The sequence below is a fragment of the Rhamphochromis sp. 'chilingali' genome, assembly GCF_963969265.1.
Source record: "Rhamphochromis sp. 'chilingali' genome assembly, chromosome: 4".
Taxonomy (NCBI): Eukaryota; Metazoa; Chordata; class Actinopteri; order Cichliformes; family Cichlidae; genus Rhamphochromis; species Rhamphochromis sp. 'chilingali'.
In genome coordinates this window covers 16,228,104-16,254,778 of record NC_137948.1, presented here as the reverse complement: position 1 = coordinate 16,254,778, position 26,675 = coordinate 16,228,104, and the positions used below count along the sequence as shown (strand labels likewise).

General features: G+C 38.3%; 1 protein-coding gene across 1 annotated transcript in view; it reads right to left on the bottom strand.

Moving 5' to 3' along the window:
• Positions 1 to 6,929: 6,929 nt before the first annotated feature.
• usp43a (ubiquitin specific peptidase 43a) overlaps positions 6,930 to 26,675 on the bottom strand; it is a 125,485-nt gene continuing 105,739 nt past the window's right edge. Inside the window, exons 13-16 of the mRNA XM_080879599.1 lie at positions 23,300 to 23,549; positions 20,067 to 20,225; positions 12,270 to 12,431; positions 6,930 to 12,168 (exon numbers count right to left, since the gene is read on the bottom strand). Coding sequence (XP_080735725.1) covers positions 11,006 to 12,168; positions 12,270 to 12,431; positions 20,067 to 20,225; positions 23,300 to 23,549 — 1,734 coding nt within the window. The 3' untranslated portion in view covers positions 6,930 to 11,005. The remainder of the gene's footprint in view (positions 12,169 to 12,269; positions 12,432 to 20,066; positions 20,226 to 23,299; positions 23,550 to 26,675) is intronic.

Sequence of the window (26,675 nt, the reverse complement as noted above, 5' to 3'; positions counted from 1 at the left end):
GAAGACTTAATTACGACTAATGCATCCACACGTCCCGAGGTGTAATTGTTTTGTGCTCAAAAAGCGAACATAGTTATTAGACTTATAATGAAAGGCCATTGTCTACTGCATCTGCCCGCTGCTTCACTCCCAGATTCCTGTTTTCATGAACTGAAGCCTCATTTATTTTCCACTAAGCTGTGGAATTCAGAGTTGTTCTGCAAAACTCTCAATATTGTTCAGAATGGAGCATTATTACATGTTCATTAATAATGTCCTCATTAATACAGTGTAGCATAGGCAGCACAGTCAGTGCACCTCAGCTGGTCTGATAATACTCTGGTACTATGATTACTGACTGTAGCATAGTCAGTGCAACTACGAAGAAGAGTAATATTGGCATATTAATAAATGTGATAAGATACAAATTTACAAAAACACTTATTTCTACAGGTAGATAAAATAATATGCAGGTTTTTCAGTGATGTTTTATATAGATGTGTTTTTGTGTTTAAAATCTGTTGCTACCAACAATACTTCAACCAGTAATGTTTGTAGCACTGGGATGAGAAAACATTAGCATGAAAACAGCATGATTGACAACCTTTGTTGTTGTACTAAGTTGAGTATAGTGTGTGAGATAATGTTGATATCTAAACCCCATTTGAATCATAGCAAGTGAGGTAGGTAAGCTAAAAAGACACAATTTAAGGCTGGGAAAACATTGCTGTTTCAATTAAAATTTGTTTAATTCAAGACAATGTTTTTTGAGGGGTAAAAATCTATTAAAAATGTACTAAATGTACCAAATTGTATTTCTCTGCAGCATTTACTAATTTCAGCATCAGTGGCAGCTAAGATACAGTGATTCAAATTTGGAAGTAAAGCCAGCTTCTTGGTTATTATTAAATGAAAATCACGAAATTATAGAGATAATAAGCCCTCTTTTTTGCTGTTTTTCTTCATAGTGACTTTAATTTCTGGGCTTTTAATTTGAAGTTCACAAACGAGCTCTACAACCTTGGATCATTTGGAATGAATGAAATCTAAGAGGCTTTAAGGGCCCATTATATTCACCACTGTTGCCCTCATGAGTGGCATGGCAAAAGCTGCACCGGTCCTACACCTCTCAATTTTTGTAACCTTGCAGGAGTGCCACGGCTGGCACCACTGGGTTAAAGACATAAGTCGATTTTTACCAGCATTTTAAAAAACAGGTCAGTAAAGATGGTTTGTTCCATTAGAAATCAGAAGTTCCCAGTCTGACTTCCTCTCAAGTCAGAAAGTATGAGCATTCTCCCCCAACCCTGACAATGCATGAGTATAGATGTATAAATTCATTAATCACTTTGTTGAACTGTTTGCTATTGCAAATATCTAATCAGCGATTAGCGACTCAGGAGAAGGGGTTCAGGATATCCTCAACAACTCACTTTAGTATCACTGTCATCAGACATAAGTGAGCTTCCCTGAATCATTCATGATACAGCTGTGTGGCAGGCAGGATGTAGGACCCAAACGCAAAACACTCAATGGAGGAATAAATTAAAGAGGCTGCTTTATTGCACTTGCATAATATTCACAACAATAAACTTGCAAAAACAAAACAAAACTTCAAAATTGGAACTAATAACAAAAACACTGGGAAACCTGGAAACTAGGGATGAAGATCTCAGGGAGCAGGGAAGGAGAAACACATAGCACGGTAAGGGGACAACGTGACACTGACAGAGAGAAACACAGGGCTAAAATACATTGAGGGAAATGAGGAAATGAGACACATGAGGGCGGCACAGCTGGGCGCAATCAACATGACGAGACCAGGGTGAAGCAAAACTAGACACATTGACATAAGACAAAGCACTGTCAAAGTAAAAAGTAAAACAGGAAGAAAAACACAGAAACACAGACTTGACACTAAACAAAGGGAACACGGAGCACAGAGGCAGGAGCCACATTAGACACGACTGACCAGGGAACAAGAATAATAATAATAATAATAATAATAATAATAATAATAATAATAATAATAATAATACAATAATTAAAACACTGGATCACCCACCCAGGACCGTTACACACTCGTATCGTACGTTTAGATTAGAAAAATGTTTCCTGATGGTTCTGGATTTCTGCTGCAACATTCATATGGTATGGTCACAACTCACTGGATATTTACTCTAGTTTCAGATGAGCATTGTTTGAATGCCGTAGCCTACCTGAACATTATTGCTGACCATGTCCATGTCTTTAGTGCACAGTGCACCTCTCTTCTGGTGGCCGCTTCCAGCAGCACACACCATCTCACAAAGTTCAGATCTCCTAGGACTGGTTTCTTGAGCAGGACAAAGAGTTCACTGTACTCAAATGAGCTCCATAGTGGTTAGATCTCAATCTAATAGAGCACCTTGGGATGTTCTGGAATGGGAGATTTGGATGCATAGTTGACAAATCTGCAGAAGCCGTGCTATCATGTAAATACAGACCATAAACTCTATGGCATGTTTCCAGCAACTTGTTGAATTTATGGCATGAAGAATTAAGATGAACTTTTGCGAGTGCTTGCAAAACTTTTGCGAGATCTTGCAAATGTTTTGGGCGCATCCTTCGGAGGCTGCCAGCTCAAAGCCGACCGGGAGGTTGAGGCACGATGTGCCAGGAGTGCGGGCCTCGACGTCTCCGAAAACGTCGGAAATATGTGATGTCTTGATAAACCGAGCAGATATTTGAAATTTACACAGCTACATTCACGCCTGAAAATATCTTAAAAGTTTATTTTGTGACCCAGAAAGAGTAATATTAAAAATAAGTAGCTGCCGCCATTGTTAGAAACGAATTGGCTGGGCCGCGCTATGAATTCTGGGATAAGTTGGGTAACAAAGGACTCGGCCTTCAAATGCGACCTGCGAAGGATGCAGTCTATTTTGCGAGATCTCGCAAAAGTTGATCTTAATTTTTTCTCCCATGTCCCTTGCGGGGCTCCGTACTGTCTATTCTTCACTGCTAAAGGCAACAATAAATCTTTAAAAATATATCATTACATACTGTCATAACTCTGATTCTGATGATCTTATAACTATAATTTTTCCATCCTTAGTGCGATAGATGATGAACAGATTTCTCTCCACTCTAAAACCACCACCACATCATCCAAATCATCATTTTCAAATGGTGGAATCAGGATTTGTGGACACAGATAAATGTTTGTTCTTGACAATATAGCAGCAGATACACAACAGTATGGTTACAAATATCCAGAGATATAATGCAGTTGCCCCCCCCCCAAAATTCACCACGCCTTCCAGTACTTCACACAATAGTTGCTTTTTTTAAATGTGGCTTTTGAAAGGGAGTGTTTGACACATTAAGTGACTACTTCTCTGTAGTAACAGTGAACATTATCTCCTGCTGCTTCCTGATTGCTAAACCAGTAATAGTTAAGTGATGTCACTTACCTCTTGTCAGATCTGAAGACGTCGTTTTGGAATTGCAGCAAAAAGCTTCTAAAATTGCCAGTGATGACTGGACTGATATAAGTGCTGTCAGAATATTCTCTTGTTAATGGAACCAGAAGTTTAATCTTATGTGTGAAAGCCAATGAACAACTCCAAATACAGACTTCTTCAAATCGTGAAACAAAAGAATAAAAAATAATAAATCAACAAACTAAAATGTTGTTTCTCTGTTCACTTACAAGTGCAATTAACATAAATGATGCAATTCAAATCAACTGTGCATAATGTTTTTGCTGGAATATGGCTTTTTAAAGTTTTGGTATACATCAGTGCTCCAGCAAAGTAGAACTATTATCCTGCGCTAGTCAAGACAAACTAAAGTCAGCTGGAAACGAGCAGTCCAGGAACTAATGCAGTCAAATTGCTGACTTCTTAAAGCATCAACAGGCAATAGTTGAAAACGATACATATTTTACAAACTACAGTAGGATATACATAAACATCCAAGCCTAGGTGATGTGGCTGTGTGCAAAAAAGCAAAATGCAAGAATCATTGCTTTTCTCAGTGCAAAACCCATATTGATATAATTTACAGTTAATTATAGTTAAATTAATCATAACACCAGTCTGTAGAGCAGCATTTGCAAGTCCATAAAAAACCCTAGAAAAAAATCCCCCATTATTTCCCTTATGATGTTGGTAGATGAAAATGAGAAGATCAGAAGTCAGCAATATTGAGTGTTTGTACAAAAATGTTTTACTAAACATTTGACAATATTTTGCTGGAAGAGTTGGAGAAAGGGTCAGAGAATCACTCAAATCTGTAGAAAAAAAAAATCATGAATAGCAATCCATCTACTAGGTCCCAGAGGTTTCCAGTTGTCATGGTTTTACACACTATACTAGCTGTACACATTTAAGTATCACAGGAAATTACACAATCAGTGCTGTATGTAATGGTATGAAGTGCTGCTCAAGTAACTGTTATAGACATAGCTAGTGACCCATGTGTGTTGGGTCTGCATGAGGAGTGTTATGCACTCAATATCCGTCCATGCTCTGCTGACTAAAACACAGTGCACAACTGATGCTAAATGCTAAACAGACTGTTTCACTGAAATAGTCAATAAGACATTTATTTCTGGCATGAAGGGGTAAAGTTCCTGCTGTATCTCTGTACTCTGTATTTCATGCTAAAACTTACCACACACTCAAAGGCGCTTGCAAAGAAAAGCGTCTGGACTTCTTTAAGTTGCTTGAAGACATTTCACCTCTCATCCGAGAAGCTTCTTCAGTTCTAAGGTCAAATGGTGGAGAGTCCCAGATTTAAACCTAGTGGGAGTGACCCCCCACAGAGGGACAAAAGGACCCCCTGATGATCCTCTAATCGCCTGAGCCAAGGTGTGAAAATGGGTGTGGGTCCCTGGACCCAGCTTCTCGGATGAGAGGTGAAACGTCTTCAAGCAACTTAAAGAAGTCCAGACACTTTTCTTTGCAAGCTCCTTTGACTACGATGACCTGGATGACTGAGAACCTTCACAGACATCTTACCACACACTCATTTTTTTCCAGTCTTTCACATACAGAGAACAGAATGGATGCTTCTAACTGGGCGGAGGTGGGGTGGGGGGGATAGTTCAGCATTAAATATTAGCACCTACTTCCAGTGGGTACATTTACAGTATATGCCCTGAGGGACAAGGCATAAAGGCCATTACACTGTGAACATGAGAAGTGAAATTTATATGATTTAAGAAATAAATAATACATTTTTGCAACTCAGGCTATGAGATAATCTCATTTTTTTCTGCAACAAACTGAAAAGTAGTGGAAAATACGTTTGAAGACACAAGCTTTATTTTCCTTTTGGCTGGGAGTTAACATATACACTGATCAAAGACTATTACGGCTTTTATGATGTAATACTATGGGAAAAAAGCTGCTTCATGTTACGCATTTTATAGTCATCTCTCTCTTTCTTTCATTTTTTTTCTTTTTTGCTTTGAACAGGCATTGAGGCCTTTAACAATGTACGAATAAGAGTGAGATTTAGAAGAAAGAAGAAAAAAAAACAGCAGGCAGAAAAACCACATCCCCAGCACCATCATCTCCTCCATCACATCAGCTGGAGCCTTTGTCATTGGCTTCTTAAGAATCTATCCATTAATGAGGCAATGTTCAGGTGCCTGGCTCACAGCATGGTTTGCTTTACTTCAGCTTTTTTCTTTGCATGCAGCTATTTTCAATAGGATAAATATATAAAAACAGAAGCAATTCTGAAAACCCCCCAAACTCTTATATACCTGTTTCTTTTTAACCCGTTTTGACAACTACTCATCTGATGTATGTCAGATTTGGCAGGACAAAGTGTAATTCTAGTACCAAATTTGATGAAACTCAGGTGGTCTCATTATCTGGGTCTTTTTCTGTTGGTGGTCAACCAGTGGCACTGATGCCTAATTGATGGTAGACTTACAATTATGAATTGGTTAGACTTAGGATAGCAGCCAAGAAAAGCCAAGCTGATGACAGAGGTTGGTGCTAATTTGGAAAAGTATCTTTATTTCTATCCATCTGTTCTTCATCTACAGCATCTTAATTGGTATTCAGCTTCACATATGTAAGACAAACATGTTGGGACATGAGCTCGAGGTTGTTTGGATGAACAGTCCTCATATGCAGAAAAAAATGCTTTGATACAATTGCTTCGCTTATTGGAGTTATTGCAGCCTTCTTATTCATATTAAATAAGCCTCTTAACCTTAAGGTCAGCCACTGCAATTGGCCTTGTAATCGGAAGGTTGCCGGTTCGAGCCCCGGCTTGGACAGTCTCTGTCGTTGTGTCCTTGGGCAAGACACTTCACCCGTTGCCTACTGGTGGTGGTCAGAGGGCCCTGTGGCGCCAGTGTCCGGCAGCCTCGCCTCTGTCAGTGCACCCCAGGGTGGCTGTGGCTACAATGTAGCTTGCCATCAACAGTGTGTGAATGTGTGGATGACTGGATGTGTAAAGCGCTTTGGGGTCCTTAGGGAATAGAAAAGCGCTATACAAATACAGGCCATTTACCATTTCTAATAACTTTAATTCTAATACCAGAGCTTGCAAAAAGTGCATTTTTTACCAAAGCTCAAATTGCAAAATTGGAGTGTTCATTGATGAAATAAAAACAAGAAATTAAATATTAATTAGCATACATTAGTTTGAATGCATATCACATATGCCACTTCTGAGTTTTTCTCTTTTGTAATTAATTGTGAAATTAAATTATTTACCCAAAACTCACATATTAAGGATGACACAATCCACTTTAAAGGGTACATTTTAGTGGCAATTTCTTGTACTGACACACATTTTTTGTCCCAAATGTTCATCGGTCATGCTACATAACCTCAATATGGCATCTGATCTTTCAGCGTATGTCTCCTGTCTACGTTTCTGCTGTAAAAAAGAAAAGAAAATCCATAAATTAAAAGCATTGTCCCACAGGTAATAAAATCTTCAATTTTAAAACTTCATATTTTTTTTATTAGGCATTTAAAAGTGGCTTACTGAAGACTATAGTAATAAATAACACATTTTTATTGTACTGAAAAATATAATATATCAAATATATATATAATGTACCATCATGTACAGAGGACAATTTAAGCAGAAACTGTAGTGAAAACCACCTTGTGCAATGCAATGGAAAATCCCAAACACTACACCATGCAGGCTCTGCGTCCATATTTATTCATTTATTTCTCTCTTACACACACACCCGCGCGCACATATCCCCCTCTGCGTGTATCCACAAATATATACAGAGATTTTACTTAGAAAATGTAGAAAAATTGCATATAAAAACATCTCTTACCACATAAAAGTGCTCAGTTTGATAAACTATGCATGTATGTGGCCACATGTGGTTTGAGAGAAGCAAAACAGACTTTTCAGACTCACATCTAACACACCGGCTATTTCATTGATAGTTGTAATATACTTTCACAATGTATTTAGATGTAAAGGTTGAGAATTTGCAAAGGTTTCAATAACCTCCTGGGCTTTATGCCAGTTTCACTGGTTGAAAGGAAATATTTCACACATTTTACTGTATACCACAGGCCACATTGTAAGAATCTTTGCATTTGTTATGTTAAATACAAAGGAATACTTGTCAGTCTGCTGAGGAGAGCATGTCTGTAAAAAGCACAAACCTGTGTCATTTTATTAGCTCTCTAATTGAAGCAATTTCTGCCTTTTTGTTGAATGTGCTACTTGTGTGTTTGAGCAGTCTTTGTGAATTACTGTTGAGGACATAAATGCAGCAGCCACCATCAAAACAAAGTCACCACCAATCCCTTTTGACATTTCAGAAGAAAACGAAGCCTGCAACTTTGACTAGTTGAATGTTGGCACAATTTCTTTCCCCCCTACCAAATAAAGAAATGCAAACGAATGTTAAAAAGAAGACACCCTTAAAAAAAATAAAATATTTTAAAGCAAATACCGACAAATCTTATCTGCCATGTCAAGTTACATCTCTTACCAAACTTATAACTAATCAGCACTAAATTATTTGTCGACATGATTTTTCTTTTGGCTCAAAACAAGATCTGCAGAAGTGAAAGCCCAGGCAGGCACCTTCAAGGCCACAAAAAATAGTTTTGTAAACACAGAGAAAACTACGAAAAGCAAAGAAAATTCAAACATTGATGATAGGAATTTAAAATGGGAGTATAGGAACGTGGGTGGGGGTGGGTTGGAGTGATAAATGTGCAATTAAGCGCCTGACATCCCTCACGTAGCTCCTGAGGAAGGAAATAGTCTTCACAGGTAAACTCAGATCTGTCCAAAACATTTAACACAAACACAGAAGTATTTAGAAGAGCTACCAAACCCTTGCATCAGATAACTTATTTGTCAACTTAGAAGTAAGTGACGATAAGAAACAGCCGTTTGAATTTTTGATAACGACATAAAAAAATATTAAATCCAGTGTCTGACTTGTAAACAAAACAATGACAGAAAGATTTCTCTATTTGTGACATGTGCATAGAAAACCTACTTCCATAAGAGTTTGCTTTAACTCCTCGATTGTACTTCAACATTCGGTCCAGCGTTTCGACATGTGGCATCTAACAGAGGCACTACGACAGGCTACCTATAGCAGCAAATGAAGCTTTTAGGCCTCAATCTGTTTACTTCAACCGTATATACTTTTCAAAACACAAAACAAAATCGCACAATACTCATGGTCAAATGTGCATAAGCTCTTAGATGTACCTTTCCACAATCTGACAGACTTCTGCTAATAACAAAAAAAACCTCCTTCTACCATTACACAGACACAAATAGAAAAGCTTGTTCCATACTCTAATACGGGCTCTCTAATATAACCCACTGATGTAAAGTTATAGTCAAGAAAGAAGGAAAAAATAATTGCACATGTGTATTTGGCATAAATATAAGATTATTTGCTATCAGGATAGCCTGATAGTTTACTAAATATTATCATTGGTTTTCAGATTTTAAGATTAAGTAAAAGTAGACATTTTTGTACAATAAAAGAGATACTGCTTTTTAATTCCTACATAATAGAAGAAAGCTGTATATTCATGGTGATTATAAATACAAAGAGAGGATTGCACTAAGGTATTTGTTCAATAATAAACTGGATTTTTGATAGAAATACTTCATCAGAATATTTGGCCATTCATAATCTCGAAGGCTGCGGGGGTGAGCACCAAGGTGCTGTTGATGTGAAGTCAATAAACCTAACATCAAATTATATTATTTCACATTATGAAAGGCTTTTTCTAACTGCAGTGTGAGTTTATGTTGATCTGCTGGACAGCTAGATAAGGTGGATTAAATAATTATGCTGCGTTCAGATGTTTGGAAGTTGCCCTTGAATTTTTTTGATAAGCAGTTCGCTCTACTTTATATTGCCCAAATGCAGTCCAACTAACAATTTAAATAAGAAGGATGTTTATATATTTGAAAAGGTAGCAAGGTAAAAAAAAGTCTTTGTACAAAACAAAAAGAGAGTGTGATAATATATATTAATATACTATATTGCCTCTACATATAAAACATGTGGACAGGCAAAATATCCAAAACCATTAGGATGGATTTAGGCTAAATTAGCTATTTAAGCTAATTAAGCTAAATAAGCTAAATTAGCTTAGCCTAAATAATAGAAATTAATGTTACATAAAATTCTTGTCCACTATGTTTTTTTAATGTATGTATTTACTGTGCCACACTTAAAAAATAAACAAAAACATTACTTCAACAGTAAATAGACATTAAATCTATAAATAAAGGAAAATGCATATTATAATGCATACTCTATTTCTCTTCTATAGATTCATAGAATAGATTTTCTTTACTTAGAATAACAAACACTGCTCCCTAACCTAACATGCCTTGTATATTCTGTCCGTTTCCCCTACTGGCCAAATAGTCACTATTTCATAAGTAAGTAAATGTCATGTTCTGGTAAAAAACAGCCGCTATCAAAGAGTAACCAGTAATTTTACAGACCTTCAATTTTGGAGGTACATTAATCAAAAATGATTCCCAGAGAGGCAGAATTTTTCTCTCAATCACAGCTTCAATAAGACAGGATTTTGTGTGTCCACATTATTTTGGGTTTTTTTTAGTAACAAGCAGAAGTCACTCTCTTTTGCTTTGCTTTTTGTGGTCCTCCCCTCTATGAATGGTGACATTAAACTGTTGACAGTCATCGGTGTTAGGAAAGCATGGGAAACAATTATTTAACATTAAGGAACACGACGATGTGGGTACATGAAAGTAGCAATAGAAGAAAACAAACAGTTTAATATTCAACTGTTATTACTAATACACTAAGGGATAGTGTATTCATTTAACATTTCACAGTAGACAATAGTGTTTTTAAAATGTTTGCTTAGTCAGCTGTAAATCACTGAATCAACTGCTGCTGCACACTGGGTCATTTAGGAAAAAGAAAGAAAATCAGTCCTTTAAAAAATAAAACATACTGTGCTTTAAAAAAAACATTAAAAATAAACAGTTGACATTATTCAGAGATTTAGGTCTCAAAGCACCACCGTTTATCAAGTAGACACAATACATTCTTATAAATGAACACAATCAGTGTGTCTTCATTCTAAGCAGCAACCGTAAGAGTTCGCAACAGAGTGGCGACTTCCAACGCTCACACTACATTAATAAGACACATATTCGTACAGTATGTTTGTAGGTGTGCTGCTGCGTGCTTTCAGTTCTAAACTGACACAAACCAATTGGTCTAAACTGCATATCGGCTGATCAGGCACTTATTTGGGTCGTAGAAATAGAATGGAGAAGGACTCTCTGTCATATTTAATGGACAGGTCATATCACCTAATTTTGCTCATTAATGTCCTCTTGAGCATTAGAGGACCTTTCATTTATTCTATGTCTTACATGGAGCAAACTACTTGACTCTGTTAATTTTCCAGGAACAAAAAAGGCGTATTACTGTGAATGGAGCACTATTGCTTTGATCTTGGAGATTTCATGTCCTTCACTTTCTTTCAGGAAAAAGGCTTTATGTGTCTCTGTGTTAGAAGCTGGACTCGGGGACTGTCTTTTTGCGCCCCAGTGAGGTTGTGCTGTAACGAGTCCTCTGCAAGGTGCCGTGAGATGGTTTGTCGCTTGTCAGACTGCGTGATGATGCTGGCGTTGTTGACATCCCATTACGGTGCAAAGATGCTGTCCTACGCACACTCTGCTCTGCTTTTGTTGGGATGTTGGTGGAGCTCTGGGAACGTTTGATTTCAGTTGCTTTGTGCCCCACCTTACCGTTTACCTGCTCATTAACCACATGGCCTGAGCTTTTGGACTTGCCTCTTTCTTCTCCAGTTCGGCCTCCTGCTGCTCCATTGGACAGAGATGGCCTCGACAAGGTCCTTCTGCTTTCTTCTTCAACTACTGCTCTCCCTGACTCATCCTCAGTGGGTTTCCTTGAATCTTTATCCTTCTTCAGGAAGCTACCTTTAAAGAAGGACAGTATTCCGTCATGGCTCTTAGGCACGTCTGCTTTCTTGTTCTTAGAGTTTTCTTCTTGTGTGCTGTGGCGTTCCCTATCAGCCCTGTCTCCCTTTTGTCTTCTCAGAGTTCCATCTTGGAGACTGGGTGTGCTGTAGCTGGGCTGAACTCCAGTACTGGATCTCTGTTTTGTCTCAGTATCCTGTGAAGATTTGGAGGAGCTCTGTTTTCTTCCATCCTTCCTCCTTGTTAGAGTGTTAGTGCTGGAGCTGCTCCTGATATTCACAGTGCTCTCATCCTTAGCCTGGCTCCCCTTGCTACGTCTCAGACTAGCTGCTTTATCTGATGGCCACTTCTGGCCCTCTGGGACCTTTAGAAATGGCGGCTCCTCCCCCGTCTTACCCACACAACTTATACTTCCAACGCTAGACGAACGAACATTGGCTGCAACACGGCTCTTTGCAGCTTCCTTTGTGCTGCGTGGTTCATTCATTAATGTCGCTATCGGATCCTTTGTGCACCGGGGACGCCGACCAGATTCCAAGTACTGTACTAGTTCTACAGGGGCTGGATCAGGTTCAGGGGGAGGGACTGGGTCAGGTTTTCGTCTGTCCTTGGAACCAAAGGACCAGCGCATTGGAAGCACTCTGCTCAAGGTATCCTTGTTTTTGCTGGGGGCTCTCAGGCTCATGCTGCGCCCCTGAAGACCTCTGACAAATGGCCTCTTCTCAAATCCACCTGGCATTTATGTAAAGAGGGAAATATTTTAGGCTTTAAATAAAAACCAAACACAAATTATAAATAAAACACAAGTCTGTTGACAGCAATGGTCCTTTTACCTCTTTCATCTTTGAAGCCATTGTCCAGGAAGACTGGAGACTCTGGAGAGTCAGGTAAGGAAGATGGACAGGTGGTGGATGCATGAGACACCAGACTGCCTCTCTTACTGTCCCCCGTCAGCCTGATTAGCCAGTGGTCTGACACTGATGAACTTGTGGAGCCTATGACACAGAGAAAAAGGTTTGAGAGGAGGAACATAAAGAATACTCCACTGATTTAACATTGCACACGTTGGACGATGGAAATGCACGAATGCTGTTTAGAAATTCTGTTATTTTATTTTTCATCCGACATATGGAGCTCCTTTACTTCCCATAGTTATAATACCCATAAGTTTCAAGAATCAGTCTACAAAGTGGACTTTGGCCCTCTGTCCTGCATCATTTTCTCTAGAAAGAAGCATGGAAACCATTAGCTGCTGTATGTCTGGTTTGCTCTTTTACTCTGGAATTTGGAATTATTCATAATTTCTGGCAAAAGTAGGCGAGTTAATTCAACAAGGGAGGGAGAATAAAGGGAGCAGATACTAATGGTAAATGAAATCTATCCATAATCACATTCCTGACCCCCCCCCCCCCCCCCCCCCCCCCCCCACACACACACACACACACACACACACACACCCCACCCCCAATAATTAAGTTAACAATGTGTGAAGAACAAACATTTATTTGCAAAATAAATTACATTAGGCACATTTGCCAGGGCCAGTGATAATCAATGTCTTTTTCAAAAAAGCATTTAAATAAAACCTGCCTCTCGACGAAGATCCTGTTTAAGGCAGAATAAATCTTTTGAAATGCAAGTCACACTAATTTCACCAAGAAATTCAATAATGATTGAACAGGTACTTATCCAGCTCTAACAGCAATTCAGCAACTCTCAAAAAGCTGAGTTTTACAAGGATAACTGTCTATGTTGGCTATATTAGATCTTTACATATATTTTCACATAGTGTTGACTCATAGAGAACTTCAGCAATTAATGTCAGGCTGTTTTTCTGAAACATTAAAAAATAAAAAAGTACATGATTAGATTAAAAAAGTGAAGTTTCTCAGACGCCTTGAAAGAGGAATGAATGACAGCTGTCAAAGCAACGTGCACAGCAGACAGGTATTTCTTAGTTCTTTGCTACCATTTGCAAATATTTTACCAGGTAAGATATTTAGACAATGAATAAATTTAGAGTACTATTAATCAATAATATTAAGTACTGGTTGCATATGTCTTTGGGATCTAAATAGAATATGCTTTATCTCTGGCAGCCTATCCAGGGCGTGCCTTGCCTTTCACTCTGAGTTAGCTGGGATAGGTTTCAACCTTCCCATGACCCTGGACAAGGAAAATTAATGAATGGAATCTTAGAGTCTACATAATTTTGTTTTGTGCTGTGTATAAGTTGAGTTTTTGCCCTGACATTTTTTGCTCTGGACAAGAGAGCAAAAAGTGAAGTGACATCAGTACAGTTACTTTGAGTTTAAGGTTACAGAGGAGCTGGCAGCAGTTTATGCTTTGCACATATACATGTTTTGATAGGGCTGAAATGGGCTAACTAGCAGGTGTTCCAGCCAACAGCCTAAATCTGACAGGGAAAAATGCTGAAAAAAGTTATTGTAAGATCTTCACAATATGTAACGTGTTGAGGCGACTCCTGTTGTGGTTTGGTGCTATTTATAAATAAAACTGTATTCAAAAATTGAAATATAATATAACTGAAATGAACCAAGCACTGTACTGTATTACACAACAAGAGGTGATGTGTAAATTATTGATAAAAATTAACCACGATGTTGATGTTGTAACTAAAATACCCAACTTGATAAAAGTAAATTTGTTTGTAGTTTTGGAGCAGCATAAGACAGGATATGGTGACATAGGCTACCAAAACACAGTCATATGGCTCAGCCTGGGTATCGTGCTAAAAACAGTTTGGGAGCTGAGAGCTGCTTTTGTGAGAAGACGGAGAAGAACATTCCAGGGCACTCAGAGGAAGAATGGAGGCAGATCTTGCATTTGCTGTTTATGCGACTCCACTAAATACCAAACTGCAAGGCAGGGGTCTATTTGCACATGAATTGCATAGTCCTATGAAGGCTTTTATTAGAAGGTTGCAGTTTCTTTCAAGATAACTGGAGAGCTACATTTTTGCTCACATGCCACCTGTGAAGAGATTTTTTTCTTTGGATTTACCTTTATCAGAACACAAATTCTCAGTGATGAAGTTTAGTAAGAAAAACAAGAAACAGCAACAACAAAAAAAATGCAGATGAGGTCATTAAATTATAAGCAAAATAGCAAAATAAGAAAAACTTCTTCGCAGGCTTGGAATCATTGTCCAGTTGTAATATCCTGTTTCTAACAAACGATAATTTTCAAAGAGATGGCCTTACATTTGACTCTAGAAGACTTTTTATATAGTGAAGCTCATTTCTGACTCACTGACTGCAAGATGTCTGGGTCCTGCTCTATTTGGGTTTTCATCAAATGTGGCAGTGTGAATTCTGGCAAAACATCTCCACTTTTGTCTCATTTGTCTAAAAGACATTGATCCAGAGCTCGTGGTTTGCTCAGATACAGTTTTCCAAGGCTAAGCTGTGCTGCCATGATCATTAGGAGAGAAGAAGCGTTCTCATGCAACTTTTCCAAACAAGTCAAGCTTGTTCTTTGTCTGATTGTACTGTCGGGAACTTTAATATTTAACATGGTTACTTACATCTGTAGAATCTCAGAAGTAGCTCTTCAGTTAACTCCACTGCATAGTCAGACCTTGGGGTTAATTTCCAGCAACATTAAGTTCGGGGATGATTGGTAGCTGTCCTGAATGATTTCCACTTACTAATAATGTTTTTTGCTGTAGAGTGATGGATTTCAAATTGTACGGCAATGGCCTTATAACGCTTCCCAAGCTGAGAGAAAGCAACAATTGCTTTCCTAAGATCACTGCTGATGTCCTTCCCTCTTGGCATCATGTTAACACACATCTGAACACTCCAGATCAGCAAACTGCCAAAACCTCTACTTTCATCGAAGTACTCACACTTGCTAATGATCATTTATTCAATGTGATCAGCAGCACCTGGGTGCTACGGACAGTTTTCGAGGATGCAATAAGGTTAGTACTTAGTTTTTCAAACACTTCTCTTGCATTTTGTTTTGTGTTAAATAAATAACGAGATAGTGTAATATCTAAATTGTTATTTTTTATCTGAGGTTTTGCTGAAATAACATGTACAGAGAACGAGGTTATTTTTTTAAATTATGTTATTCCTGATATCTACTATTTATATTTTATTCTGGCACAGTTGGTGTGGAGTATCCATAATTTTGTTGCACATGTAAAATGACAATAAAGGGTTATTCTAGTCTAAATTTATTCTAATAAAGTTAGAGGGACATAAAAGTGAGCCTTGAAATCTCTGTTTGTTTGATTGGAGTCTGACAGATTTACACAAAACATAGACATTAAGCGATTATTTGTTTATTATGGTATTTATTTTGGTATTTATTAATAACCCCTAATTTTCTAAACCTAGGTTCAATTCCAATTTTATTTTCATTTATATAGTGCCTGTACAGCCATGTGAATATAAAGTCCCATTAGGATAGACGTGATAAAAGAACAATTCTGTAATGATTTTCAGTGGACCCAAACCACTCCTACAAAACGCCTCCACAGTATAACAGAGCTACTGGACCGAACTCACAAATGTGAAAATGGACAAGTTAAACAAAGACCACTTGGGAGCAGAGATGGGCAGTTACGCATTACAAGTAACGCAAGTTGCTTGATGCATAAAGTTAAAAGATTAAAACTAATAAAACTAGTTTCAAAAAGAGACTTTTTCATTTGACTACATTTTATATGATGGATTATGCAGAATAAATAGAATTGGGCTGAAAGATCTATTGCTTTATTACCTATTCAGGTTGTAAATAATTTTTTTAAAGTAACCAAGTAACTAATTACTTTTGAAAATAAGTAATCAGTAAAGTAACGGAATTACTTTTTTGGAAAGTAATCAGTAATTAGTTACTGATTACTTTTTTTTAAGTAACCTGACCAACACTGCTCGGGAGTACTACATACAGTATGGTACAGACTCTATCCAATCATGTGAAAAACTAGGCACAGATCATGATTCAACATCTTGTAGAACCACCTCTAGCAGCAATAAGTTGAAAATTATTGTGGAATATTTTTTGGCCCTTCTTCTTTATAACACTGCTCAGTTCCTTGAGGTTTGCAGGCATTTGTTTATGCATTGCACCCTACAGGCCCTGCCACAGCAATTCAATCAGTTCGAGGTCTGGACTTGATAATTACTCAAATGCACTTGATTAGCACCACCTAGCTGCTGCTTACCCTCTTAATTTCTATAGAAGCATTAAAGGTGTACTTAGTTTTTAAAAGGACTTCAAGGAGTCCTGTCTTTTTCATATGACTGTATGTTCAGACAATTTGTGCAGCTTAAAAAAGCTGTCTTTTTGACTTGTATTGTCGGTGCACCACATGGAAAGAGGTCACTGGTTATTTGGATTTGTAAAAGGCAATAGAGATTGAAAATGTGACGTCATTCAGGGGTAAAACCGCAAAGAATTCTGGGAACTCGTGGCAAGAGGTACTAGCGCACGCAGGCTTTCAATTGAAATCAGTTATACAGCGATAAAAAGAAACACAAAAAATTGCAAGAAGCTGTTGTATTATTAACTGCAATAGCCGGTCGCATGACAGCCACGGAAAGCCGACGGGTAAAGAGATCGGTTGTTATCGGATTACGTCGTTGAAGAGAAATTGTTCGAGCCATGTTTCCGAAGTAACAAAGAGGAGACGGATGGCCTGGATTGCAGCCATTCAAAGATCAAATATAACGTCCCAGAACACTCCAGCTCACAGGTTAGTCTGCTCCAAGCATTTCCACAGAGGTCAGTCTGCTGTTGTAGTTAATGCGTCATTTTTCTTAACATAATTGGTGATATAGGTTACAAGCAAGTCTGGCGCTGAACAGAAATTGTCGCGCTATGCTCCTTTGTTTATTGTGCATAAATAGTGAATTGTCCTGACACAATATTGCGTTTCGCTTCTGTTATTATGGTACATTGACAAAAACATATACTTTTATTCACAGGGTAAAACAGTTGTTTTGTATCACTAATTGCCCAGTACGATTACAGCATACAATATTATTGTCACTGCTACATTTCTGTAATGCTGCCAGAAATTATTTCCACTACTAATTAATTACCCTTGAGCTCAAAGGTCCTATTAATAAACGGTTAACGAATGTGTATTTATGAAGACGATTTGTGAGACTGGTAAACTTATGATATGTACGATGGTCTTTAGTTCTACACGGTGCATTTCAAGGGTCTGCACCCATCCGTCGGTAAACTGTACCTGGGCTTGTTGCAGTGACCTGAAGTTACTAAACTTCATGAGTGTGTGCACTCACTCCAAGAAGCGTATAATTATAAATATGAGCGTGGTGAAAGTTGGGCAGCACGCTAACGTATTTTGTCCCTCTGTGTGCTCGTAAGGGTTTACCCTAAGTAAACCTTTCACTCCTTTGATTTTTTTCCTCGTATCTTTTCTTTGACTTTTCATCAAGTCTGTCTTTGTACGGACCGGCATTGTTCTCCTTCGTTTTGTACAGAACCTTTTTGGGGGGCAAAGAAAAAGCAAGAATTTATTGGAACCGAAGAATGAACGTTTTGCGGTGCTGCAAATGCTTGCATTTGATGCGGTACTTGGATTGTTTTGCCACGGCATGCAATGCGCGAAAGTCACGTGGTCTGTCAATCTCTATAGGAGAGGAGATTACGTAAAGATAAAGGTTGGTATTATAATGATTTCAGGCATTCTGACATTTGTAGTAAGTGTATGGCCTTCAGTGAGCTGCTATGGCAAAAGGTTTCAAAGTTAGCTGCACAAAATTATTACTACTATTAAATCTGACTTTTAGCTCTTAACATACTCTTACCAGTGAAATGCGGTTCATTCATCTCAGTTTAATAATTAATAATTTCCAGTTTAAAAAAAGAAAAAAGAGTCAAACAACTGACTTTACAATATTTTGGATGAGTTCTCGCTTTCTTTTCTTTTTTGCAGTCTGACAGAGGACTTTGCTACACATTCATTATTTCATGTGGAGCTAAATGAGCAGATCTGACAGACCCGTGGCTTTCTGTGAATCAAAGCAGGTTCTTGACAGTACGGTCTTCTCTGTTTGTACCAGCATGTTTGGCTCTTACTTCAAAGGTTGAAAGACCTCAGTATCATAGCAGCTCACAAGATGCAAGTCAGAGAGGCAGGAGCGCAGGGATAGGTGGTATGTATTAGGAAAAAAACATCTTTTTGCATCATTTATAGTCATGGGATTGGCAGCGGATTTCTTCAAGTCAACTTCCACTTGAAACGTTCGGCGCTGTATTATATAAATATCCGATTAAAACACCAACTTTTATTACATTTTTTCCTCTCTTACTGTGAAAGAGGAAGAAGAGGGATCACTTATGTCTCACTTTTGATTAATTAGAGATTACAGTTGTACTTTATTGTAGGATGCATGCTTGAGACTACAGAGAGCAGGGTGCAATTATCTTACTGTGTTTCTTACAAGTTGCTTGTGGTTAATGATTTATTTGCAGTCCAGCAAAATCATTGTTATTCTGAATTATTCCTATAGCAGTAAATGTGCCCCGCCCCACCATTTATGGAGTCTTGCTCTCGTAAAAAGTCCATTTAAATGTAAATAAACTTTTGCTGTGCAAATATTTTGCACATACTCAATGTACACATTCAGCAAGAACAGGATGTATTAGTTTGTGTTGTCTACATGGTGCATGGTGTATGTGTAAAAGAATCTTTGTCAAACTGTCTCACCAGATACGCTCAGATATATCAGATAAGGTAGGGCTGTGCGATATGACAAAAATACCATATATAAGACATTTATCGTCCTGACAACGATATAAATCACAAAAATGTAACATTTTCTGTAAATTCTGTGAATCTCGGGCAACTCAACTTGCGTTTAGTTTTTCCAGCTGGTCGTCTTTTACCTGGATTCGAGTGTTTTAACCGATGCATGAAACTATACATTTTTAGACATAAGTTGTAACGGCCACCATTTTCTTTCAAAGTTTAAGTCTAAAGTTTATTTTTTAGCACATGACGGCTCTTTTTTTGCTTCTCCTCCGTAAACTCTTACGGATACTCATACTCTTTCACGTGATTCAGTTTACTTTGAAAAGTCAAGGGATCTTGAGCTTTATTGTGAAAGGTTTCAATGGAAAACAAACAAGCGGACAGCGGAGCCACGTGATAGTTTTACCGTCATTGTTGCTAACGGCAACACGTAAAAACAGGCGCTTGTCCGTCCGTAGTGTGGTTATATTAAATATAAGAGAAAGAGAGAATTTAAGAAATTAATATAGCCACTACAGTGACCATCAAAACGATGAAAAAATATTGCCGTAAACAGTTTATTTTACGACACCACAAAACAAACGATAGCGTAAAATGAAACGATAGACGTTTTTATATCGTCATCCGATGTATATCGTTATATCGAACACAGCCCTAAGATAAGGTGTCAGACGTGTGTGCGTTTTGCGGAGCACAGTGCAGCAGACAAAACAGATATATTTGCGTCCTTGAAAACCACTCCTGCCTAAGGTACGTATGTTGAAAGTACAGACATTAATTGACTATTTACCATTTTTAGGACCATTGAAAAACAATCACAAGCTCTTATATGCTTTCAGTTGTCTGGTTTGCTTGTTATTTCACAACATACCTCTGATGGAGCTGCTGGCTGACCATGGGGGAATGGTGTTTCGCCTCTGGTAGAAAAGGATGTAAGCACCCCTTGTGCACACTTCCTCATCTTGCACCAGGTCTACGCTGCTGTCGTCGTAGCTATACCACTGACCATCCACTGAATTCCTACAGTAAGCTGGAATAAAAAACAGACAACAACGGTAAATAATGTTTTTCTCGCATAATTGTTATCAGAAAATTGCATGCAATATGGAGATTAACTCATTTTTCCCCTAAAATGCCTTGGGAGGTCCATAGCACATAATCTCTTTGCTGCCTGTAAATACAGTGTACATAGAATAGCTTCACATTTAAATGTGAGTTGTACTTTCCTCCACTGCAGAGACTGTTGATAGTGTATGTTTCTCAGCTTGTTAAAGCAGCAAGACAGAATACATCAAGGACCATTCCTGGACACTTGGAGCTGCTCTCCAGCTACAGTTTCTTGTTGTTCAGGTGCTATTTTGATTTATTTTAAAAATGTGTTTAAAGATGCTGTTATTTTTTTTTCATTCCAGTAAAATCAGATCAATTTTATTTATTTTTCTTAGTTAAATGAGGGACACCACCACAGATTGTGTTATTGTGCATAACACAATTGTGCATTACACTGTTGGGCTCTCAGGTAAAAGATGATTTTATGGATGCAAATGTAAAGTGGTAGCTGCCATGGCGAAGACCTGCTTTCTCCTAATCTCCAGTTGTCACTTCTATTTCTGCAAATTAGGTACGAGTCTTCAATTTTATTCTTGTATTTCAAATGTAAATTTGATTTATTGCAGAGTCCGCCATATTGAATGGTGCGTATGTAATGTTTTGTATTGATTGTAATGAAATTGTGCATGGTCCAAGGAGCTTGCAAAGAAAGGCGTCTGGACTTCTTTAAGTTGCTTGAAGACGTTTCACCTCTCATCCGAGAAGCTTCTTCAGTTCTAAGGTCAAATGGTGGAGAGTCCCAGATTTAAACCTAGTGGGAGTACCCCCCCACAGAGGGACAAAAGGACCCCCTGATGATCCTCTAATCACATGAGCCAAGGTCTGAAACTGGGTGTGGGTCCCAATCAGCCAGAGTTTCGGGTGTGTTCATTGTGAAACCTGGCCCCACCTTATCATGCGATTTCCTGAGGTCAGATGGCCCAGGATGTGAGTGGGCGTTAAGGTGTCTGGGGAGGGATCTCAAAACTGGATTATAGATGACAGACAGTTGGTGTTATAAACCACCGCCTCTGTTCAAAGATGGTCGCTCACAGTGGACATAGATGGCTTCTTTCACTCCTCTTTCAAACCATCTGTCCTCTCTGTCCAAAATGTGAACATTGGCATCCTCGAAAGAGTGTCCTTTGTCCCTAAGATGCAGATGGACTGCTGAGTCTTGTCCTGTGGAGGTGGCTCTTCTATGGATTCTCCCAATGGGTTTAAATCTGGGACTCCCCACCATTTGACCTTAGAACTGAAGAAGCTTCTTGGATGAGAGGTGAAACGTCTTCAAGCAACTTAAAGAAGTCCAGACGCTTTTCTTTGCAAGCTCCTTTGACTACGATGACCTGGATGACTGAGAACCTTCACAGAAAGAAATTGTGCATGTTATTTACATTTTTAATGAAAATAAAGATTAAAAATAAATAACTAAAAAGCTGTCCTGCTAAGGATACAGGACAACTTCACTGCATTGAGAAGCCAATGGGTGGGGCTTTATACCGTAAAATCTTGCACAACCTCCTTTCCTCAACCAGAAAACTGAAGATATGCTGGAAGACCTGTCCACGGCCTAATAATGACCCAAAAAATAATGCCCAGGTAACAAAGAAGCATATCAGGGTCATGTAGATGCCTAGCCAGACCTCAGTCCTGTAGAAAATCTATGAAGTGAGCTGAAGCTTCGAGTTGCAAAGCAGCAGCCAAGAAACCTAAAGGATTTGGACAATTCTGCAAACCTGGTGACCATCTACAGGAAATGTCTTATCGCTGAGTTTGATAACAGGGGTTTCTCCATCAAGTACTAAGTCATGGTTTGCTTGGGGATTAAATGCACATTTAAATCAATGGCATGCAAATCAATTTAGGTGCTTGTGCAATGTACATTGTGTTTTTTTTCTTCTTTTGATGGTTTTCAGTCTCCAGTTAAAATGAAACATTGAAGACTTTATTTTTGTTGTCAGTGAGCAAACTTACAAATTCAGCAGGGGAATTAAGGAATTATTTTTCCCCCGACTGTACATAAACTAGACATAGACTGTACATGTTATTTTACTAATGGGGAGCCACCCATTAGTAAAATAACATCATTCTTATCAGACACACGTAGTTTGAAAATCCTCCACATACTAACAGTCTAAATGGCAGCCTGGACAGTACCTGAAATTGGAAATCCATCCCACATTTAGGGACTCACTTAGCTACTTGCAATTACTGTGCACAGGACTATTGGGATGAACCACAGTTCACTGAGCTGAGGATAGTAGAGACCCAGACTGCTGGAGGGTTGTATCGAAACATTTCATTTAAAATTAAAACACTAAGCAGCACAGAGCAGTTTACTTTGCTGAGGTATTGAGTATGACAGATGGGCATAGACTTTCTCAAAACTGATTGGTCAAAAACATCTGCCAAAGAAGACGGGATAACTCAGTGTTGCATGTTATTTGTCATTGAGAGATCTGAACTGTCATTTGAAGTGAAAATGGTCTTCCTTGTGGAGTTAGCATTCTAGCTAAATCTGGTCCCTGTTGTAATACACACACACACACACACACACACACGCACACAGACTAATTTTCATATCTTAGTGAGAACATCTAATTGACATAATGCTTTCCCTAGACACTTACCCTAACCATCAAAAACGAATGCCCTCAGCCTAAACCTAACCTAATTGTAACCCTGACACTAAAACCACATTTGGAGCCTCAAAAATTCCTTCAAACTCGTGGGAATGAGCATTTTGTCCCTCTAAGTGACTGTTGGTCCCCACAAGTATAGTGGCATGCCAATTTTCTGTCCTCACAAAGATACCTAAACATGTACACACACACACACACACACACACACACACACACACACACACACACACACACACACACACACACACACACACACACACACACTTTGTATATATCCATATTATGCAGTAACTTCATTTGTGTGGATGTGCCAACTGCATGACAGAAGAGTGTGTATGAAAAGCAATAAGAAGACGTCATTGTTACATACCAGTATAATGTCCTCCATGCATTCCTCCGTGATGGTTACACACAGCATAAAGATCATACAGGAATTCATGAGGAAGCATCATGTCAGCAGCTTGGTGTGGTTGGCCTGAGTGCTGTTTCCAGGAAGGTGGTGATGGCCCCATATTCAGGTTCTTCATGCTCTGGCTTCGCTTCACTACATGCGGTGCCATGTCCAGACCAGTTAGAGGGAAACGCACGAGTGTTGACAGCTTGTTCCTTCGCTCTCCAACCTGTTTCAAAAATCATTATTCATACATACAGTCCATACACACCATTATGTTTGCACATTTTTGTACTTTAAATACTTGGAAATACTTTTTTTTCTTTTGCAATTCTCAATAGTAATGTGCCAATTACTATTTTTGCCTAATGGCAAAGGCTTGACTGATTCTATATCCACTCTTTTGCTGTGACAGGAACAGCAGGGACTCTATCTATAGAAATGTATGACTGATTGATTTACAAAGTATTGTGTTGATTATAGTTACAATGGAAAACAAAATGGTCATTTCCTTAAATATGTGTTGTGTCTAGAAAGTGATTTGAGGGCACCTGCGGCAAGCAGTATGAAGTTCACAGGGCATACACCAGTGTACCCAGTACAATGGCTCAACAATCACCTTTCAACATGAGAGTGATGAAAAGCATTCAAGCAAGAAAATGCTTGAGTAGCTTTACAATAAGTATTGACTGTTCTGAGTGGTGCAGTAATAAAATTTCTCAACATAACAACTAACACATGCGAGCCTGACAGAAAGAATGTGAGTCTGAACACAATTTTAAGATATTTCAGCTTTGGGTATGTAATTTATTTAAAAAATTGAAAACATAAATATTTTTGTTTCTCTGTTATTTTAGAGTCTTTACCTTACAATATAAAGCACCTTGAGGTAACAGTTGTTGTGATTTGCGCCTATATAAATTAATCTGAATGAAAATGAATTGACCAAAACATACAGCGAAAGCTGGTCAGGAGATTTTTGAAAGTAAAGTCAGTACTTTTAATGACCAGGTCTGTCACCTGATCTCACTGAGCAGTGGCTGAAGACAAAGTTAAAAACAGAACAGCTCGTGAGCAAACAATTGGAATCAACTGCAGTAAAAGCTAGAACTACATTTAGATTCACAAAGCTGTACAACAACAAGTGAATATGCAGGCAAATATTACTCTGTTAGGAATCTGAACATCTACAAAAAGATTCAAAAGTAAAACTAGCATATAGCTGCCAAATGAATTAAACGGCAAATAAATAAAGACAAACTATTTGCATATGTCAAAGAAACATAAATGAATTCTGCTTTTACTTACTGTCAGTTTTATTCCAGAGGCTCTTTAGAAGTAACCAGAATCAGAAAACAAAAGTTTTAGGTCAGTAAAAGAAGTGCCCAGCAGTTTTCTCTTACATGCTTGTGATTCAGTATGGATTTTTTATTCAAATCACTTTTTAGTATAGAAGCGTTCCTACTGAGATTGAATCCTTATCATGATGGAAGGCCCTGCATAACCCCCCAACCTTAGAAATTGTGCTGTGCATATTACTGGCTCTGGTCTCTGATGCTAAGCCGGTGCTTGGTACAGATTTTGGCAGACTGACTGACTGAATTCTAATGCAGAGAGAAAAGGTGTGTCAGTCAGGAACTCCAAAATCAGGATCTGATACTAGAGTTTTTGAAGAAAGGGTCTCATGTGAGGTGATCAGCAGGGCTTAACTCATGGGGCCTTCCCTCTTTCTGCTTCTTTCTTTCCAAGCAAAGTGTAAAAGCCTGAAGTCTGACTTTTTGTCCTTGGCTCTGGACAAGAGCTGTGGTGCCTGCGACACAGCCCACATATACTACTTCCCTTTGTACGTGGAATAACAAAAGAGTTTGAAATTGAGCAGCACAATAGGAAGTGATTTGTTCATGGAGGCAAGTGCATGCTTTGATAGAAAATGGGACACACTGACAGGTGTTAGAACTGATGTTTGTCCAAATCTGACATGGAAAAATGTTGGACTTTTGAAGTGGACGAAGGATAAAGTGAGTGAAATTAACCCACAACTAAAATTGGTATTTTGGCATTGTATTATACACTAAGAGGTGCTGTGTAAGTCAGAGCAAAATAATTAACCATGTTGCTAATGTCATAACTAAAAGAGTTTATTGGGGAATATATATCACACATCTGTCAGGGGGTTCAACCTGAGCAAAGTGCTAAAAACAGTGTGCAGCCTGACAGCAAAAATTCAACAATTTTGTGAGACAAAAGGCAAAGGACATCCAGAACTGTCAGATGCATAATGGAAAGCTGATGCTGCGTTTGCTGTTGATGTGACTGTCCTACCTCAGCTTTAAAGCACTTGTTCAGGCCAAAAACAGACTAGATCTCTTTCACTGAACAAGAAGAAAGAACTGAAAAACGTCACATGAATACATGAAACTACAAGTAAGATGGCAGTACAATATATTCTATAAAGTAAAATAAAGTTTAGGGTATTTGAAATTTAGCAAAAACATGCACATTTTGCTCACAGTTGTTTTTGAGAAAATTGATTAAATTGATAAATTGTCTTAAAATATTGGCGTTTTTAACTATACCTCTTACATTTTCATTGCCTAATTGTAACATCTGCTCTCATCAGCAGCAGTTTATAAGATTAATATTGAGCATAAATGAGTCCAGCTTATTGGTGCAGCCCCCCACAGCAGTCCCAGTTTCTCAACATTCGACAGTTCCAGGTAAGACTCGTAATGACTGTGAGGAATTTATTATGTTCAGCAAGGCGGTATTAAGCACTAATGTAAAATATTACAGCACTACACTCCGGGGAGTGTGCGGAGCAATTGTACAGATTAAGTGAAAAGAAAAATCCCATCACTACATAACTTCTTACATCTATTCTATCCACGGAGGACATAAATGAATAGGCTGGGTCTCAGGAGCATATTGGCACATATGGAGCAAAAGGATCTTCAGGGATGTTCATGTTTTTTGGCATTAATGCTATACTCAGTATATGGCCCATAGGGAAAATTAATTTGGCTTCTGGAGAAAAAAATAATCATTATAAAATTGATTTATCAGTCATTTCTGTGTGTTAGGATATGTTATTAAATGTGGCAACAATGTTTTTTTGTTTTTAAGCTCCCATCAGCTTGGCATGTGTTTGCAAATGTAAGTGAAAGTTGACGAACTATTGTAAACTCTCTGTTAAAAGATTGTTTGTTTGTTTATTAAATTTGAAGTTTCCTAAAACCATTAGTTGTGTCATTGTGACTTAAACTTGTCCTGGTCAGGGCCATTGAAAAAAACAAAGTGATGGCTTAAATGAGACCAGATTAGTTAAGTAAAGGTTAACAAATGCTACCATTTTGTT